The 19,623-nt window shown below is 36.4% G+C and overlaps 1 protein-coding gene across 1 annotated transcript; it reads right to left on the minus strand.

Annotated features, from left to right (window-relative positions):
• Window positions 1-10,686: 10,686 nt before the first annotated feature.
• trim54 (tripartite motif containing 54) lies at window positions 10,687-19,287 on the minus strand. Its single transcript, XM_041065142.1, has 8 exons — window positions 18,805-19,287; window positions 18,481-18,659; window positions 16,129-16,303; window positions 14,180-14,275; window positions 13,446-13,679; window positions 12,879-12,901; window positions 11,701-11,825; window positions 10,687-11,162 (listed from the first exon to the last, which is right to left on the minus strand). Exons 1-8 carry the CDS (start codon window positions 18,994-18,996, stop codon window positions 11,113-11,115), a joined length of 1,074 nt encoding a protein of 357 aa, XP_040921076.1. The 5' UTR covers window positions 18,997-19,287; the 3' UTR covers window positions 10,687-11,112.
• Window positions 19,288-19,623: the final 336 nt, after the last annotated feature.

The raw sequence follows: 19,623 nt of genomic DNA on the forward strand, positions 1-19,623 counted from the left end.
TTTTTCGGCCAAAAAAAGTCAAAATTTTTTTCGACCTCAAAATATCATAAAAAACGTCATAGTATAGGAAGGCGTTTTTTTCGGACAAAAAAAGTCAACATTTTTTTCGACCTCAAAATGTCATAAAAAACGTCATAGTATAGTAAGGCGTTTTTTTCGGACAAAAAAAGTCCAAATTTTTTTCGACCTCAAAATGTCATAAAAAACATCATAGTATAGTAAGGCGTCAAAATTGGTGAAAAAAAGTCAAAATTTTTTTCGACCTCAAAATGTCATAAAAAACGTCATAGTATAGTATGGCGTTTTTTTCAGCCAAAAAAAGTCAAAAATTTTTTTGACCTCAAAATGTCATAAAAAACGTCATAGTATAGTATGGCGTTTTTTTCGGACAAAAAAAGTCAAAAATTTTTTTGACCTCAAAATGTCATAAAAAACATCATACTATAGTATGGTTTTTTTTTTCGGCCAAAAAAAGTCAACATTTTTTTCGACCTCAAAATGTCATAAAAAACGTCATAGTATAGTAAGGCGTTTTTTTCGGCCAAAAAAAGTCCAAATTTTTTTAACCTCAAAATGTCATAACGTCATAGTATAGTATGGCGTTTTTTTCGGACAAAAAAAGTCAAAAAATTTTTTGACCTCAAAATGTCATAAAAAACGTCATAGTATAGTAAGGCGTCAAAATTGGTGAAAAAAAGTCAAAATTTTTTTCAACCTCAAAATGTCATAAAAAACATCATAGTATAGTAAGGCGTCAAAATTGGTGAAAAAAAGTCAAAATTTTTTTCGACCTCAAAATGTCATAAAAAACATCATAGTATAGTAAGGCGTCAAAATTGGTGAAAAAAAGTCAAAATTTTTTTCGACCTCAAAATGTCATAAAAAACGTCATAGTATAGTATGGCGTTTTTTTCGGCCAAAAAAAGTCAAAAAAATTTTTGACCTCAAAATGTCATAAAAAACGTCATAGTATAGTATGGCGTTTTTTTCGGACAAAAAAAGTCAAAAATTTTTTTGACCTCAAAATGTCATAAAAAACATCATACTATAGTATGGCGTTTTTTTCGGCCAAAAAAAGTCAACATTTTTTTCGACCTCAAAATGTCATAAAAAACGTCATAGTATAGTAAGGCGTTTTTTTCGGACAAAAAAAGTCAAAATTTTTTTCGACCTCAAAATGTCATAAAAAACGTCATAGTATAGTAAGGCGTTTTTTTCGGCCAAAAAAAGTCAAAATTTTTTTAACCTCAAAATGTCATAACGTCATAGTATAGTATGGCGTTTTTTTCGGCCAAAAAAAGTCAAAAAATTTTTTGACCTCAAAATGTCATAAAAAATGTCATAGTATAGTATGGCGTTTTTTTCGGACAAAAAAAGTCAAAAATTTTTTTGACCTCAAAATGTCATAAAAAACGTCATACTATAGTATGGCGTTTTTTTCGGCCAAAAAAAGTCAAAATTTTTTTCGACCTCAAAATGTCATAAAAAACGTCATAGTATAGTAAGGCGTTTTTTTCGGACAAAAAAAGTCAAAATTTTTTTCAACCTCAAAATGTCATAAAAAACGTCATAGTATAGTAAGGCGTTTTTTTCGGACAAAAAAAGTCAACATTTTTTTCGACCTCAAAATGTCATAAAAAACATCATAGTATAGGAAGGCGTTTTTTTCGGACAAAAAAAGTCAACATTTTTTTCGACCTCAAAATGTCATAAAAAACGTCATAGTATAGTAAGGCGTTTTTTTCGGACAAAAAAGTCAAAATTTTTTTCGACCTCAAAATGTCATAAAAAACATCATAGTATAGTAAGGCGTCAAAATTGGTGAAAAAAAGTCAAAATTTTTTTCGACCTCAAAATGTCATAAAAAACGTCATAGTATAGTAAGGCGTCAAAATTGGTGAAAAAAAGTCAAAATTTTTTTCAACCTCAAAATATCATAAAAAACGTCATAGTATAGTAAGGCGTTTTTTTCGGACAAAAAAAGTCAACATTTTTTTCGACCTCAAAATGTCATAAAAAACGTCATAGTATAGGAAGGCGTTTTTTTCGGACAAAAAAAGTCAAAATTTTTTTCGACCTCAAAATGTCATAAAAAACGTCATAGTATAGTAAGGCGTTTTTTTCGGACAAAAAAGTCAAAATTTTTTTCGACCTCAAAATGTCATAAAAAACATCATAGTATAGTAAGGCGTCAAAATTGGTGAAAAAAAGTCAAAATTTTTTTCGACCTCAAAATGTCATAAAAAACGTCATAGTATAGTATGGCGTTTTTTTCGGCCAAAAAAAGTCAAAAAAATTTTTGACCTCAAAATGTCATAAAAAACGTCATAGTATAGTATGGCGTTTTTTTCGGACAAAAAAAGTCAAAAATTTTTTGGACCTCAAAATGTCATAAAAAACATCATACTATAGTATGGCGTTTTTTTCGGCCAAAAAAAGTCAACATTTTTTTCGACCTCAAAATGTCATAAAAAACGTCATAGTATAGTAAGGCGTTTTTTTCGGACAAAAAAAGTCAACATTTTTTTCGACCTCAAAATGTCATAAAAAACGTCATAGTATAGTAAGGCGTTTTTTTCGGACAAAAAAAGTCAAAATTTTTTTCGACCTCAAAATGTCATAAAAAACGTCATAGTATAGTATGGCGTTTTTTTCGGACAAAAAAAGTCAAAATTTTTTTCGACCTCAAAATGTCATAAAAAACGTCATAGTATAGAAAGGCGTTTTTTTCGGACAAAAAAAGTCAAAATTTTTTTCGACCTCAAAATGTCATAAAAAACATCATAGTATAGTAAGGCGTTTTTTTCGGACAAAAAAAGTCAAAATTTTTTCGACCTCAAAATGTCATAAAAAACGTCATAGTATAGTAAGGCGTTTTTTTCGGACAAAAAAAGTCAACATTTTTTTCGACCTCAAAATGTCATAAAAAACGTCATAGTATAGTAAGGCGTTTTTTTCGGCCAAAAAAAGTCAAAAAATTTTTTGACCTCAAAATGTCATAAAAAATGTCATAGTATAGTATGGCGTTTTTTTCGGACAAAAAAAGTCAAAAAATTTTTTGACCTCAAAATGTCATAAAAAACGTCATACTATAGTATGGCGTTTTTTTCGGCCAAAAAAAGTCAAAATTTTTTTCGACCTCAAAATGTCATAAAAAACGTCATAGTATAGTAAGGCGTTTTTTTCGGACAAAAAAAGTCAAAATTTTTTTCAACCTCAAAATGTCATAAAAAACGTCATAGTATAGTAAGGCGTTTTTTTCGGACAAAAAAAGTCAACATTTTTTTCGACCTCAAAATGTCATAAAAAACATCATAGTATAGGAAGGCGTTTTTTTCGGACAAAAAAAGTCAACATTTTTTTCGACCTCAAAATGTCATAAAAAACGTCATAGTATAGTAAGGCGTTTTTTTCGGACAAAAAAGTCAAAATTTTTTTCGACCTCAAAATGTCATAAAAAACATCATAGTATAGTAAGGCGTCAAAATTGGTGAAAAAAAGTCAAAATTTTTTTCGACCTCAAAATGTCATAAAAAACATCATAGTATAGTAAGGCGTCAAAATTGGTGAAAAAAAGTCAAAATTTTTTTCGACCTCAAAATGTCATAAAAAACGTCATAGTATAGTAAGGCGTCAAAATTGGTGAAAAAAAGTCAAAATTTTTTTCAACCTCAAAATGTCATAAAAAACGTCATAGTATAGTATGGCGTTTTTTTCGGCCAAAAAAAGTCAAAAAAATTTTTGACCTCAAAATGTCATAAAAAACGTCATAGTATAGTATGGCGTTTTTTTCGGACAAAAAAAGTCAACATTTTTTTCGACCTCAAAATGTCATAAAAAACGTCATAGTATAGTAAGGCGTCAAAATTAGTGAAAAAAAGTCAAAATTTTTTTCGACCTCAAAATGTCATAAAAAACGTCATAGTATAGTAAGGCGTTTTTTTCGGACAAAAAAAGTCAACATTTTTTTCGACCTCAAAATGTCATAAAAAACGTCATAGTATAGTAAGGCGTCAAAATTAGTGAAAAAAAGTCAAAATTTTTTTCGACCTCAAAATGTCATAAAAAACGTCATAGTATAGTAAGGCGTTTTTTTCGGACAAAAAAAGTCAACATTTTTTTCGACCTCAAAATGTCATAAAAAACGTCATAGTATAGTAAGGCGTTTTTTTCGGACAAAAAAAGTCAACATTTTTTTCGACCTCAAAATATCATAAAAAACGTCATAGTATAGTAAGGCGTTTTTTTCGGACAAAAAAAGTCAACATTTTTTTCGACCTCAAAATGTCATAAAAAACGTCATAGTATAGTAAGGCGTCAAAATTGGTGAAAAAAAGTCAAAATTTTTTTCAACCTCAAAATATCATAAAAAACGTCATAGTATAGTAAGGCGTTTTTTTCGGACAAAAAAAGTCAACATTTTTTTCGACCTCAAAATGTCATAAAAAACGTCATAGTATAGGAAGGCGTTTTTTTCGGACAAAAAAAGTCAAAATTTTTTTCGACCTCAAAATGTCATAAAAAACGTCATAGTATAGTAAGGCGTTTTTTTCGGACAAAAAAGTCAAAATTTTTTTCGACCTCAAAATGTCATAAAAAACATCATAGTATAGTAAGGCGTCAAAATTGGTGAAAAAAAGTCAAAATTTTTTTCGACCTCAAAATGTCATAAAAAACGTCATAGTATAGTATGGCGTTTTTTTCGGCCAAAAAAAGTCAAAAAAAATTTTGACCTCAAAATGTCATAAAAAACGTCATAGTATAGTATGGCGTTTTTTTCGGACAAAAAAAGTCAAAAATTTTTTGGACCTCAAAATGTCATAAAAAACATCATACTATAGTATGGCGTTTTTTTCGGCCAAAAAAAGTCAACATTTTTTTCGACCTCAAAATGTCATAAAAAACGTCATAGTATAGTAAGGCGTTTTTTTCGGACAAAAAAAGTCAACATTTTTTTCGACCTCAAAATGTCATAAAAAACGTCATAGTATAGTAAGGCGTTTTTTTCGGACAAAAAAAGTCAAAATTTTTTTCGACCTCAAAATGTCATAAAAAACGTCATAGTATAGTATGGCGTTTTTTTCGGACAAAAAAAGTCAAAATTTTTTTCGACCTCAAAATGTCATAAAAAACGTCATAGTATAGAAAGGCGTTTTTTTCGGACAAAAAAAGTCAAAATTTTTTTCGACCTCAAAATGTCATAAAAAACATCATAGTATAGTAAGGCGTTTTTTTCGGACAAAAAAAGTCAAAATTTTTTCGACCTCAAAATGTCATAAAAAACGTCATAGTATAGTATGGCGTTTTTTTCGGACAAAAAAAGTCAAAAAATTTTTTGACCTCAAAATGTCATAAAAAACGTCATAGTATAGTAAGGCGTCAAAATTAGTGAAAAAAAGTCAAAATTTTTTTCAACCTCAAAATGTCATAAAAAACGTCATAGTATAGTAAGGCGTTTTTTTTCGGCCAAAAAAAGTCAAAATTTTTTTCGACCTCAAAATGTCATAAAAAACGTCATAGTATAGTAAGGCGTTTTTTTCGGACAAAAAAAGTCAAAAAATTTTTCGACCTCAAAATGTCATAAAAAACGTCATAGTATAGTAAGGCGTTTTTTTCGGACAAAAAAAGTCAAAATTTTTTTCGACCTCAAAATGTCATAAAAAACGTCATAGTATAGTAAGGCGTCAAACTTGGTGAAAAAAAGTCAAAATTTTTTTCAACCTCAAAATGTCATAAAAAACGTCATAGTATAGTAAGGCGTTTTTTTCGGCCAAAAAAAGTCAAAAATTTTTTTGACCTCAAAATGTCATAAAAAACATCATACTATAGTATGGCGTTTTTTTCGGCCAAAAAAAGTCAACATTTTTTTCGACCTCAAAATGTCATAAAAAACGTCATAGTATAGTAAGGCATTTTTTTCGGACAAAAAAAGTCAAAATTTTTTTCGACCTCAAAATGTCATAAAAAACGTCATAGTATAGTAAGGCGTTTTTTTCGGACAAAAAAAGTCAACATTTTTTTCGACCTCAAAATGTCATAAAAAACGTCATAGTATAGTAAGGCGTTTTTTTCGGACAAAAAAAGTCAAAATTTTTTTCGACCTCAAAATGTCATAAAAAACGTCATAGTATAGTAAGGCGTTTTTTTCGGACAAAAAAAGTCCAAATTTTTTTCAACCTCAAAATGTCATAAAAAACGTCATAGTATAGTAAGGCGTTTTTTTCGGACAAAAAAAAGTCAAAAATTTTTTCGACCTCAAAATGTCATAAAAAACGTCATAGTATAGTAAGGCGTTTTTTTCGGACAAAAAAAGTCAACATTTTTTTCGACCTCAAAATGTCATAAAAAACGTCATAGTATAGTAAGGCGTCAAAATTGGTGAAAAAAAGTCAAAATTTTTTTCAACCTCAAAATGTCATAAAAAACGTCATAGTATAGTATGGCGTTTTTTTCGGACAAAAAAAGTCAAAAAAATTTTTGACCTCAAAATGTCATAAAAAACGTCATAGTATAGTATGGCGTTTTTTTCGGACAAAAAAAGTCAAAAATTTTTTTGACCTCAAAATGTCATAAAAAACATCATACTATAGTATGGCGTTTTTTTCGGCCAAAAAAAGTCAACATTTTTTTCGACCTCAAAATGTCATAAAAAACGTCATAGTATAGTAAGGCGTTTTTTTCGGACAAAAAAAGTCAAAAATTTTTTCGACCTCAAAATGTCATAAAAAACGTCATAGTATAGTAAGGCGTTTTTTTCGGACAAAAAAAGTCAAAATTTTTTTCGACCTCAAAATGTCATAAAAAACGTCATAGTATAGTAAGGCGTTTTTTTTTTCGGCCAAAAAAAGTCAAAATTTTTTTCGACCTCAAAATGTCATAAAAAACGTCATAGTATAGTAAGGCGTTTTTTTCGGACAAAAAAAGTCAAAAATTTTTTCGACCTCAAAATGTCATAAAAAACATCATAGTATAGTAAGGCGTTTTTTTCGGCCAAAAAAAGTCAAAATTTTTTTCGACCTCAAAATGTCATAAAAAACGTCATAGTATAGTAAGGCGTTTTTTTCGGCCAAAAAAAGTCAAAATTTTTTTCGACCACAAAATGTCATAAAAAACGTCATAGTATAGTAAGGCGTTTTTTTTCGGCCAAAAAAAGTCAAAATTTTTTTCGACCTCAAAATTTCATAAAAAACGTCATAGTATAGTAAGGCGTTTTTTTCGGACAAAAAAAGTCAAAAATTTTTTCGACCTCAAAATGTCATAAAAAAACGTCATAGTATAGTATGGCGTTTTTTTCGGACAAAAAAAGTCAAAAATTTTTTCGACCTCAAAATGTCATAAAAAACGTCATAGTATAGTAAGGCGTTTTTTTCGGACAAAAAAAGTCAAAATTTTTTTCGACCTCAAAATGTCATAAAAAACATCATAGTATAGTAAGGCGTCAAAATTAGTGAAAAAAAGTCAAACTTTTTTTCGACCTCAAAATGTCATAAAAAACGTCATAGTATAGTAAGGCGTTTTTTTCGGACAAAAAAAGTCAAAATTTTTTTCAACCTCAAAATGTCATAAAAAACGTCATAGTATAGTAAGGCGTTTTTTTCGGACAAAAAAAGTCAACATTTTTTTCGACCTCAAAATGTCATAAAAAACGTCATAGTATAGTAAGGCGTTTTTTTCGGACAAAAAAAGTCAAAATTTTTTTCGACCTCAAAATGTCATAAAAAACGTCATAGTATAGTAAGGCGTTTTTTTCGGACAAAAAAAGTCAAAATTTTTTTCGATCTCAAAATGTCATAAAAAACGTCATAGTATAGTAAGGCATCAAAATTGGTGAAAAAAAGTCAAAATTTTTTTCGACCTCAAAATGTCATAAAAAACGTCATAGTATAGTAAGGCGTCAAAATTGGTGAAAAAAGTCAAAATTTTTTTCGACCTCAAAATGTCATAAAAAACGTCATAGTATAGTAACGCGTCAAAATTGGTGAAAAAAAGTCAAAATTTTTTTCGACCTCAAAATGTCATAAAAAACGTCATAGTATAGTAACGCGTCAAAATTGGTGAAAAAAAGTCAACATTTTTTTCGACCTCAAAATGTCATAAAAAACGTCATAGTATAGTAAGGCGTTTTTTTCAGACAAAAAAAGTCAAAATTTTTTTCGACCTCAAAATGTCATAAAAAACGTCATAGTATAGTAAGGCGTTTTTTTCAGACAAAAAAAGTCAAAATTTTTTTTGACCTCAAAATGTCATAAAAAACATCATAGTATAGTAAGGCGTTTTTTTCGGACAAAAAAAGTCAAAATTTTTTTCGACCTCAAAATGTCATAAAAAACGTCATAGTATAGTAAGGCTTTTTTTTCGGACAAAAAAAGTCAAAATTTTTTTCGACCTCAAAATGTCATAAAAAACGTCATAGTATAGTAAGGCGTCAAAATTGGTGAAAAAAAGTCAACATTTTTTTCGACCTCAAAATGTCATTAAAAACGTCATAGTATAGTAAGGCGTTTTTTTCGGACAAAAAAAGTCAAAATTTTTTTTGACCTCAAAATGTCATAAAAAACGTCATAGTATAGTAAGGCGTCAAAATCGGCCAAAAAAAGTCAATTTTTTTTTCACCTCAAAAAGTCATAAAAAACGTCATTGTATAGTAAGGCGTCAAAATCGGCCGAAAAAAGTCAAAAAACATTTTCACCTCAAAACGTCATAAAAATGGTCATAGTATAGTAAGGTGTCAAAATCGGGCAGAAAAAGTCAAAAAAAATTTTCACCTCAAAATGTCATAAAAAAACGTCATAGTATAGTAAGGCGTCAAAATCTGGCAAAAAAAGTCAAATTTTTTTTCACCTCAAAATGTCATAAAAAACGTCATAGTATAGTAAGGCGTCAAAATCGGGCAAAAAAAGTCAAAAAAATTTTTCACCTCAAAAAGTCATAAAAAATGTCATAGTATAGTAAGGTGTCAAAATTGGGCAAAAAAAGTCAAAAAAAATTTCATATTCATATTTGAAAGTCATATTTTAGTAAGACCTCATGTAAGACCTCAATTTCATGTCTGTAGGCCTCACAGGGGCTGAGTTCACATTCCAGGGAGTGCTGCTTAGCTGAGTGACCACACCTGTGTTAAAACAGTGCCCTGTGACAAGACTTAGGGGATTATAGGTATCGGAATTTTAGCCAGAATGGATGATAAGTGGGAAAAACCCAAAATCCTCATTTTCACAAATCGGAGGGTCAGTTTGCTGCGCCCACATCATGTAACATAGAGAAAAGCTTTGGATCACTTTTGGACAATAGTGTCATGACAAGATTTCAGCTCCATCTGATGATTTCCCTAGGAGTTAATTAATGAAAAAAAATGAACCACTGCCATTAGTTGGTTCTGTGACAATATCGTCATATTAGCATATCAATCTGTTCAGAATCACATGCTCATCATGCCTGGAATTTTACTCCAAGAGGTTTTTTTTCTTGTCTCGACGTGGTGCACCTGTGTACAGATTTTCAAGTCCGTAGGTCTTACGGTGAATATTTTCACACTCTAGGGTGCGCTGCAGAGCTGTTTGGCCGCGCCCGGTCACATGGACAGTGTCAAACAATTTTGAGCAAAGTTTGGTGACTTTTTGAGCATGTTCAGGGGATAAAATTAGCCGACAAAGCAGTGGAAGAAAAATAAAAGAGGAGAATAATAATAATCCCTTCAGTTACAATAGGGCTTTGCACGAATTTCGTGCTCGGGCCCTTAATATCATGAGATCAGTGTCATCATCCCACATATAAACAATCACCAGTGATTCTCCAACTGCTCGGCCTAATGTCCCTGCACTCCACACAAATGCAGCACGGAGGAGGAGGATGCTGTTGTTGTTGTTGTTGTTGTTGTTGCCTTTGACTGAGTCAGCATGAATACACTGATGCCGTCCCCTTCCTGAGGGGATGAGGGGAATCCTTCGCTCTCTGCAGCTCGCTTTACGTAAGTGGTCTTGTTAGAGACGATTTCACACATCCCCTCTGTACGATACACAGTGAGCTGCTGCTGAGTTCAGGCTGTGCACATTTCCAAACATTACAATTCATCAGCAGACCGACAAGAACATCTATAAACAGGCCATGACACATTTTCACTACTTCAGTTAGAAAGCCGTCAGTACACTGCTTTTTTTTTCCTTCTGCACTTTTAGAAACTGTGTGTCGGCGTGATCTTCACTGAAGCACTTTGAATGTGTCATGTGGATGTTTTTAAGTAGGGCTGCAACTGACTGTTATTTCCACCGTCCATTATACAGCATGTGACTTATCAATCAATTGCTTTGTCGATAAAATATGAAAAAGTAGTGTAATCACAGTTTCCCGGAGTCCAAGATGATGTCTTGAGACATCTTATTTTATCTGACCAACAGTCTAGAACCCAAAGATATTCAGCTCATATTCAGTTTTTGACATAAAATAGAGAAAAGCATCAAATCCTCACAGTGGAGGAGCTGAAATCTGAGAATGCTTAGAAATGATGAACGAAACAGCTGGTGAGCAATTTTTGGTCAATTGATTAATATGATTAATGGACAAATTGTTGCAGCTCTACTTATAAGACATTAAAGGCATAAATATACTGGACCATGCCCAGTGTTTATATACAGGGCTGTGTGAAAGTTTGAGGCACTTAAAGTAAAGTGAGGATGCTTTCAAAAGTAATGTGATGAATAGTTTTATTTATGGATGAAGACTGTGAGATGCACTTGAAACCAGCAGAAAGTGGACAGTGAGATTTTAAGATTTGATTTGCTTTATTCCTGTAACATCTCATCTCCTCTGCAGCTGATGACTGAGCCCTGGAAGCTGAATAACTAATGTGAGGAGTCTGATGCTTTCTAAACCAAAATCAAACACACCACGAAGCCTTGGCCAAACAAAACCCAGATCAGTTCATCAATAAAGGTCAACGGGGTGATCCAGAACAGAAACAAGCCCCTTGTATCCCCTTTCTATTCTCTCTCAGAACATCTCAAATCATTTTCGTCTGATTTTTAACCTTCAGATGGTCTGACTCTGCTCTGAGGTCATTCAGAACTGAACAGCTACCTCTGTTTCGCTTTAATATCTGCAGCTAAAGTCAAATTCTCACTCTTCTCCCACTTCTTCAGAATCCTCTTCTCCATCATCTCCCACACCTGAAAACACAAACACACACGCTTGTTTAACTATAACCGCTAAACATTAAACTGAACAGTTTACAGTGTGGGGAACATTTACTGAGAAGCTCATTCAGAGTGAAATGTTTTATTTATTAAATATCATGTGTGGTACGTTTTAAACTTTTAATCTATAGAAGAAAACATAAAAGAATTAATTCAATAAGCATTAAAAAAAGAGAAATACAAGAAAAAATAGGGGGAAACTCAGTATGAATCTGTTACTCCACTTCATCAGGATAGAGAAGGAAAGTATGGCTGCTAATTATAATCAGACCTATGATCAACCAGTCCATCATTCACACTCTTAACTAATCAATTAATTAACTAATTAAAATGATAATAGTAATGATGTTAATGAGATGTTCTCAAGCATCTCTTGAGGACATCTCGAGTTATTCCATCCAAAGTCTTACATCTGTTATTGTAAATTTTGTCCATGTTCTGCTCCCTCCTCTGCCTCACAGTGTAACCGACATGCTAACACTTTGCTTTTGTGTTGTATTGTTGCACAGACCCGAGCAGAAGTCGATGTTCCTCAACATGTCGGCGATGTCGTCGCTCTCGATGACGAAGTGGCTCATACTGTCGTAACCGAGCTCTGGACGCTCCACATGCGAGGCCCTCGCTGTCGCTGCCATTCTGTCAACACACAGAACAGGTACAGGTCACAACAGGTCAAAATAAGACTCCAACCTTAAAGATGCAGATGTTTTCATACTTTTATTTTATTACATTTATTTGTCAGAGACCAAAAAAACATAAATCTCATACAAAGAGAAGAGATGCTTTGGTAAATGCTGTGAGTTGAATCTGATTGCTGCTCTTTATTCAAGCTGATAATCGAAGGTATGAATCAAAACATTCAGTTTCAACACATGCAAATTCAAAATTATGCATTTTACAGGAGCTAAACGAGTATGTTTTGGTGGAGTGAGGCTTCGGATGGTTCTCTTTATCCTACGCAGCCTCCTCTGGATGGAAGCGCGACATGTGAGCCCTCATCCATCCATCCATCCATCTGTTTTCTAAACCGCTTGATCTGTCAGGGTCGCGGCGGAGCTGGAGCCTATCCCAGCTGACTACGGGTGAGAGGCAGGGTTCAGCCTGGACCGGTCGCCAGTCAATCGCAGGGCCGACACACAAAGACAGATAATCACGCACACACACACTTAGTGACAGTGTAAAGTAGCCAGCTAACCTAATGTGCATTTTTTTGGGATTGTGGGAGGAAGCCGGAGTATCCAGAGAAAACCCACGCAGATACAGGAAGAACATGCAAACTCCGCACAGAGGAACCCAGACCGGGGTTCGAACCCGGAGCCCTCATGTTGCTAGTATTGCCACAGTACTTTAGCTTAGTGCTGCAAAGGTTGCAGACAACGTACGTCCTGTCGACGTGTAAAAATTTTAATCGTTGGACAGCACTAAGGCCCCTTCAACTCCCACCTCCAGAAGACCTTCTCATCCATCCCAGGGGAGGCCGGGGACATGGAATCCAAATGGGCCATGTTCAAACAATTGTTCTCAAAGTTACACAAGGAAGTTCTGTCGTGAAAGCAGGGGCTGACCAAGGCTTTGTTCAGCTGGGGAGGAGAACTGAACCTGAGTAAATGTTCAGTGGAATAAGTTAAAGTCTGGTCACATTTATTTCATGCAGAATCAAAGGTTCACCACAAAAAACACTGGACTTACTTCTCCAGTATGACTTTGGCGTTCTGTGAGTGAGAGAGTGGAGAGGACAGACATAAAGGAGGGAGGAGACAAACTTCATCACATTGTGTTTCAGTTCAGTTCCCTGTGCCAACAACATCTGTCAGAAGTATTTGTCAAACACGTCGCCGTGTAAAATAAAAACATGATTTTAAGAAATACTGCCAGCTGCCAGAATGGCCTCATGGTGTTTACTACCTGCTGCCACGAACTCTATCTGCTTTAACACCTGCTTTGGCAGAGCGTGTGGCTGAATATAAAACAGCGACACCTGAGGCTCAGGACAAACACACCTTCCTCAGTGGAGAGCGAGTGATGCAGACATATTGCATCAGCAGTAAAGATGCTGCATTTAGTAACAACCTGCTTGTCTCTTCAAAGACGAATGGGAGTGAACGGAGGTTGGACCGTCCACCTGAGAGCTGTCGAGTTTTAATAACGTTTCAACTTCATTCAGGTTCTGCTCTGCGGCCCTGTATTCAGATACCAAGCATCAGTCTAATACCTGTAACTCCTGGCAGCACAGTAACACACCTGAGTGTTACCTACCTGTATAAACAGAGGCATGTGCGGCTCCTCCATGGACTGTATGGCCGACTCGACCAGCGTGACCGCGGCCTCCAGGTCGTCGCTGTGCTGACGAATGAGGGATCGAACGTGTTTCAGTTTATCGTCCTGCTGTTTGGAGATCTGACCCACCAGCTCCTGCTTCCGCTCCTCCAGGATGGCCACCAGACCGTCAAAATGGTCGGCCAGCTGCTCCCTCTGTCGCCGACCGTTCTCCTGAAGGAAAGAAAAAACACTCTTAACCTCAACAAAGTTGCGTGAAATATAATTAAAGTATATGTAAAGGATTTATGGATTACCAAATAAGTAGTTAGCCATATGATTTAGAGCAGGGGTCACCAACACGGTACCCGCGGGCACCAGGCCGCCGGCAGAGAACACAGGACCACCAATGAGTTCAGTCTAAACATTTAATATAAGTATCTATAAAACTAAATATTTTAATATTTTTGAACTGATAGATAAATATCATTAATCATTAATATTAATATGTGATTAAAGGTAAAACCGCACAGCTTTGTTATTTGTATCAAACTGGTAGCCCTTCGTGAAGTGACCCCTGATTTAGAGGAGTAAGGGAATTAAACTTAAGGCTCATCAGTTTTGAGTTTTTTTTCATTGAAAAAACATTAAAAGGTTTTTAATATTTAAAATAAACTTATAAATTAACTCTGTGCGTGTGCGTGTGTGTGTGTGTGTGTGTGCGTGCCTCTAACCTCTATGGTGCGGCACATTTCCTCCATCTGAGAGACGACTGCCTGGATGTGGTCGTTACTGGCGACCAAGATGCCGATGCCGTCGCTCAGCTCTGTCTGCAAACATTCAGAACATCACGTTGATTTCATCGCTGACAGTTCTCCGAGAATAAACTAGTGGCTTCAAGTGCCAGTTTCTTTTGAGTATCGATAAATGGGCCAACAGCATGAGCCCAGAAAGACATGTGAATCATCTTTTCTGTTCTCTTTATGACTCATGTCACTGGTCCTCTTTGCCAAAAGAGATTTTACTCCAGTTGGAATTTAGAAACAAGTTGGTTCATCACTCCCATAAAGTTAATTCAGTTGTAACCGTGGACTTGTGATGGGTGGTGTCTACAGCTATTCTCCGATTAGTCTTCTTTAAACTAGCAAACACAGCAGGACAGTAAAACCACCAAACTTCACTTCAGACTCTCGACTCTGCTGTTAAACTCACAAATGTTCCCCATGAAACAACAGCAGGTAAGAAGTAAAATCAGTGTTTCATACAGATTCCGTGCAAACGAAGGCGTAATGTGTACAGTAATTACAGTTACAGCAAATTTGGCGCATTTGACATTTACTGTATCTCTAAAACGCATCACGCAAGTGCAACAAAGTTTATGACTCATCTCACCTACAGATGGCAACATGACTTTAAATGGCCATAAGTTTGTGGACGTGTCTGAATAACTTTCCAGCACGTTGGTAGTCAACCAATCAGCATGACTGACTGTGAGTATGTTTATTTCCATACGGATCCAGATGTTGATTCAAAGTTTCTAAACCTTTACTCTCATTAAAAAGACAAATTAGCCGCCCGGTTAGCTCAGTTGTGAGCACGAGTCTCTCGGGGTCGCGGGTTTGAACCCCACTCCGGACGGCACCACCTTCCACGGGCTCACCACCTGTGGGAGGAGATCATGACATGACAAAAAGATAAATTCAGAGGACTGTGCAGTGTTGGTGGAGGAATGCACTCTGAGTACTTTCTAATTAGTAAGCCTGTCACCACCTGAGGCACAACATGAGTCACCAGTCCTTCTGTTTAGAGTATCACGTGGCGTCACGCACATTTTTATAGGTTATTGCAGACTTTTAAAGTGTTGCTGTCAGTTCTACGTATCATCTCATATATACCATATCCAGTCACTGACTTTTGTTTTTGAAATTAACCTCTGCATTAAAATGGAGGATCAACAACTTCCCTCACCCTCATCTAAATTTCAGATGAGTGATTCAGAGACAGAGTGAGAGATGGAGAGGCCGGCGCTGAAATGTCAACAAAGCCAACTGCTCGATAACATGCCGGACACTGCTGCTGCTTCCATCTGCATGACAATACTGCTGCACTTTGTCTTTGTGTGACATTGTGCGTCCGCGCAGTGGAAAAATAGGTTCGATTTCGCCTTAAAACAATGTCTGGTGTCATTATAACTGACCTTTAGATGGCTGGTTACCCAGCTGTGTGTGTAGGTCTGTCCTGATTTCAATGATTACATACAGTATTTATTTGTGCATTTGCACTTGGTTGTGGCTCAGTGTGTATTTTTGGTTTGTGTGTTACCGAGATCCGGATGAATAGAAGATCTAAAAATAGAAACTAAAGAAATAAGTAGATGGAGGCAGGTAAAGGCCACCGTCCGTTATAAGAAGTCACCCACCCATGCGCACATGCACTTTCTGGAGAAACGTTAGAGTTTGGACAGTTGTTTACATTCAGTGATTGTCCTTTGACCTTTAGACAAGCTTCAGCTTCAGCTGTGAGCTCGGCTCCTCAAAAACCCTGCCGGCTTATTTCTAACGCACATCTCCAGCATCGTCTCTGGCTCGGTCTGTTGTTTTTGGTTGTTGTGCTTGTGAACCGGAGTAAAGCACAAGGTTATGAATAATAAGAGAAGTGACAGCTGCCAACACCGATTCTTTACCTTCTGTCTCATGTAGACGCTGCTGAGCGGAGCCACGCCACAGTCTTTGTGCCGACCAAACACTTTGCACATGGAGCACGTCGGCGTCTGACACGACAGACAGTAGATGTTGATCTTCTCCTCTTCGTGTTCTTCACACATCAGCTGCTGCTGCTCTGGCTTTATGTTTACAAGCCTGGAAGAGACAAAAAGTCTAAATGGATCATCAGAGATTAATTCACAGGCTTCTTTGCTCTTTGTTTAAATTGTTAAATAACCTGTGTTTTCACTGAGGATCCTCTCCTGAGCAAAGTCTCCTGAGACTGTTTAGAAAAAAAAAGAAAAGACAGATACACATGCAGCATCTAGTCTGGTGAAAATTATGAAGAAGAGAAGCTCATGTTTACACCCCCAGACAAAACACTATGATTAATCCAGGAGCACATTTAGTTCTCGTAGGTGGGGTTTTATTCTTTCCCAAAGAAAAAACAAAAAACACAAGGATTTCACTCAGTGTTTTTTCTGTTTTCCATCATTTTAATGCACTTGTAATGTGCTTAAAGGAAGATAAAGGAAAACTTGGCCAATTTTTTATCTCGTTTTCATGCACAAGTGGCATAGAGTCCACAAGACTTGGCAACATTGTCTGTATTGTTGAAGCAGCTTAGTTTACTTCTGTTATCACTGACGTATTTTTGACGTCAGTGGATGATGGAGGAGCTACGCGAAGAGTTTGGCTGAGATGCCTGTTGTTTCTTTGCCACCTGGGAACTGAAAGTGTGTCACTACTCACTTATAGCTCAGTCTGCTTCCTATAGGTTTCCTCCAAAGGACCTAACAAATCTATAATAAATCAAAATTTTGTGTATTTTTGCTCCACTTTCCTCCAGATTTGTCACTGCCAGCGTGTAACGTACAGCCAAAAATACAAACACCACTCCCCAAGACTGCCCAAAGACTTCAGAGTCAGGTCTTTAGGACCTGAGACAGAAGTCACCCGGGGACATGTGTGTAGTAGGGACAGGTGTGGCACTGGTATCATGTAGCCTCCTAAAAAGCAAAGGCTGTTTAGTGGAATCCAAATTTTATGCACCAAAAGTTCCTTTGTCCTCTGACGTAGGTGTTTCTGACAGAAATGATGATTAAGTAATGAGAAATTTTTCCACCCATGAAAAAAATATGAGAAACTACAAGTTACAAAACATTTTCAAACCTCGCTGCGAACAATCACATCTATTTTAGCCCACACGGATAATGAGGGGACTCCTGCCCTTCTGTCTCTGATGAATGCCAACATCTCTCTGCTTTACCAGTGACTCACTTAGCTTCTATTTTTGAGTCACAGTGACAAGTTTACACTTACGATGACTTAAATATCAGCGCAGAGCTGTAGTAAGTGTGTACACTTACAAAACAGAGACAGATGTACTGAAGAGGAAACATGTTATTTATGATGCAAACTCATTTTAATGTGTAACAGACCTCAGACAACAAAATGTTCTCTAAAGCCTGTTTTAAAGTGAGTTCATTGGCCAAGTTAAAACATTTATGACCAAATTATATGTAAGCTTTTTTTTTTTTAGCTAAATTATTAAAGTGAACCCTCTTGAATCTCTGCAAGCACAACTCAGCAAAACACCAAAAAGGTCAGCAAAGGTGAGCTCCCACCTACAGACACAGGTGATAAATCTACGTTATAATTTAGAAGTTTTGACGTAATGTCTTAGATAAGAGAGGGACGTTAAATTATGTTAAATTAAATTAGTGTCCATCTCTGCTGGTGACTGGATACCTGACACTAAACTCACTCGTTTCAGTGTCATGTGTTCATTTGTTCTGTGATAAAACAAGAAAATCAGTAAATAAAAAGGATTTACAACTGACCTCGGCCTGTGATCATTTTAAAGACAACTACGTCATAATTTAACCAAGCATCAGTTTAACTTTATTTCCTGAATTTACTGTGTATCAGCTTTAAAATGTTAAATAATCGTTTGCACCAAAAAAACAGGAAGAGGAAACTTATAATACAGATGCATCAGCTCTGAAGTACTGACAGGGGCAGACTGTGGTCAGAGACCTGTAGAGAGGCAGTGATTTAATACAATACTGCTCTCTGTTGGCAGTCACTCATTATTACAGTAACACACAGAGTCTCATTCAGATTCCATACTATGAGCTTTTCTTTCTAAACCTCGATGCGTGATTGTTGATAATCTCATAAAGAGTTTTTACCTTCAGAGTTTATGCCACATTCACCAAATGTTTTAAAAACACTTTTCAAGACTTTTTTAATACTGTGCCACGTAAGATTCAACTTTTCAGGACCTGCAGAAACCCTGTATAACCTCCCTCCCTCCTGCACAGACTCACCTGGAGGACTCCTGCTGTCTGTAGATGTCTATGATGTTCTCCACCAGCAGGTTCCTCTGCAGACCGTAGACCCCATGCCGGTCCAGCACCACCTCATGGCGACACGACGGACACCGGAAACGGCCGCCGCTGGCAGCAATGCTGGAGGAGCCGCGGGAGTGCCACAGGGGGTTAGCTGACTGGGTAAAGAAAAGAGGGAAGTAGTATGAAGGAGAAAGAGACTAACTTGTCCTTCTTTATGATTCAAATTTAGGGGTCACAAACTCAAAGTGATACCTTGAAAGTTTAAAACTACTAAATCTGTTGGAAAACTCTCAATCTCACCTGGAAGATGTCGTTGGCACACTTGCGGCACAGGTTGTGTTGGCAGGGCAGGATGACCACAGGCTTGGAGAACATCTCCAGGCAGACGGGGCAGATCAGCTGCTTCTCCAGGTTCTCCATGGTGGCTCCGCTGCCGGCACCGGGCCCAGAACTGCCTGCTGATGGGAGCTTGAAGCCAAGAGCAAAGTTCATCACCTCCAGGGGTGGTGAGTGAAGTAAAGAGTAAAGACAGAAGAGGAGAACAAGCAGAGGCTTCCAGAAACACAAGGTGGAGGAAATTCTAGTTCTTTCTTCTTGAATTCAGTTTTCATACAACTCTGTCTTCATCACTCTTCACTTTTCCAACCATTCTTCCCTCAAACAATAGTTAGATTTGAGTCTTTTCACTCGTCTTTTCTCTGTTTTTTTGCCCTTGCTGTTACTCTGTCTCTGTCCCCAGCTGTCCATCCATTTGCCCCTCTGCCAGCCTGCCTAACCCCATGTAAAGACCCTCCCATGCCCCCTGTCTCTGTCCCACAGCAGCCGGACTGTTGACTGTTGGTATTTTTAGCTCCTGAGTTTGTTCTGGCTTGGGTTACTGTCTAAACTGCGTTCCACAGCCAGAACATTGGAAAGTCCGGGCGTGGCAGAGGATCACTACAGTGACGAGAACCAGGGTTCAGATGATAATGTTTTTGTGAGCTCTGATACATCAGAGGGCATCCTGCTAACATAATGCAACCTCTGGCGGCCATGTCTGGGGTCATTAGCACTTCGGCATAAACAGGCTGGTCCGATTTCTCAACTCCTGTTTAGCCAGCGGCCTGACTCTCTGGCAAA

Source organism: Toxotes jaculatrix, chromosome 19 (assembly GCF_017976425.1).
Source record: "Toxotes jaculatrix isolate fToxJac2 chromosome 19, fToxJac2.pri, whole genome shotgun sequence".
In the NCBI taxonomy this organism is placed as follows: Eukaryota; Metazoa; Chordata; class Actinopteri; family Toxotidae; genus Toxotes; species Toxotes jaculatrix.

Excerpts from the sequence above, each read along its gene's own strand:
- trim54 (XM_041065142.1), bottom strand. The coding sequence starts at position 18,996 with ATGAACTTTGCTCTTGGCTTCAAGCTCCCATCAGCAGGCAGTTCTGGG. Across the intron at positions 13,680-14,179 it reads AAATGTGCCGCACCATAGAG|GAGAACGGTCGGCGACAGAG; the intron begins GTTAGAGGCACG and ends TCTTTCCTTCAG. Across the intron at positions 11,826-12,878 it reads GCCAAAGTCATACTGGAGAA|AATGGCAGCGACAGCGAGGG; the intron begins GTAAGTCCAGTG and ends GTGTGTTGACAG.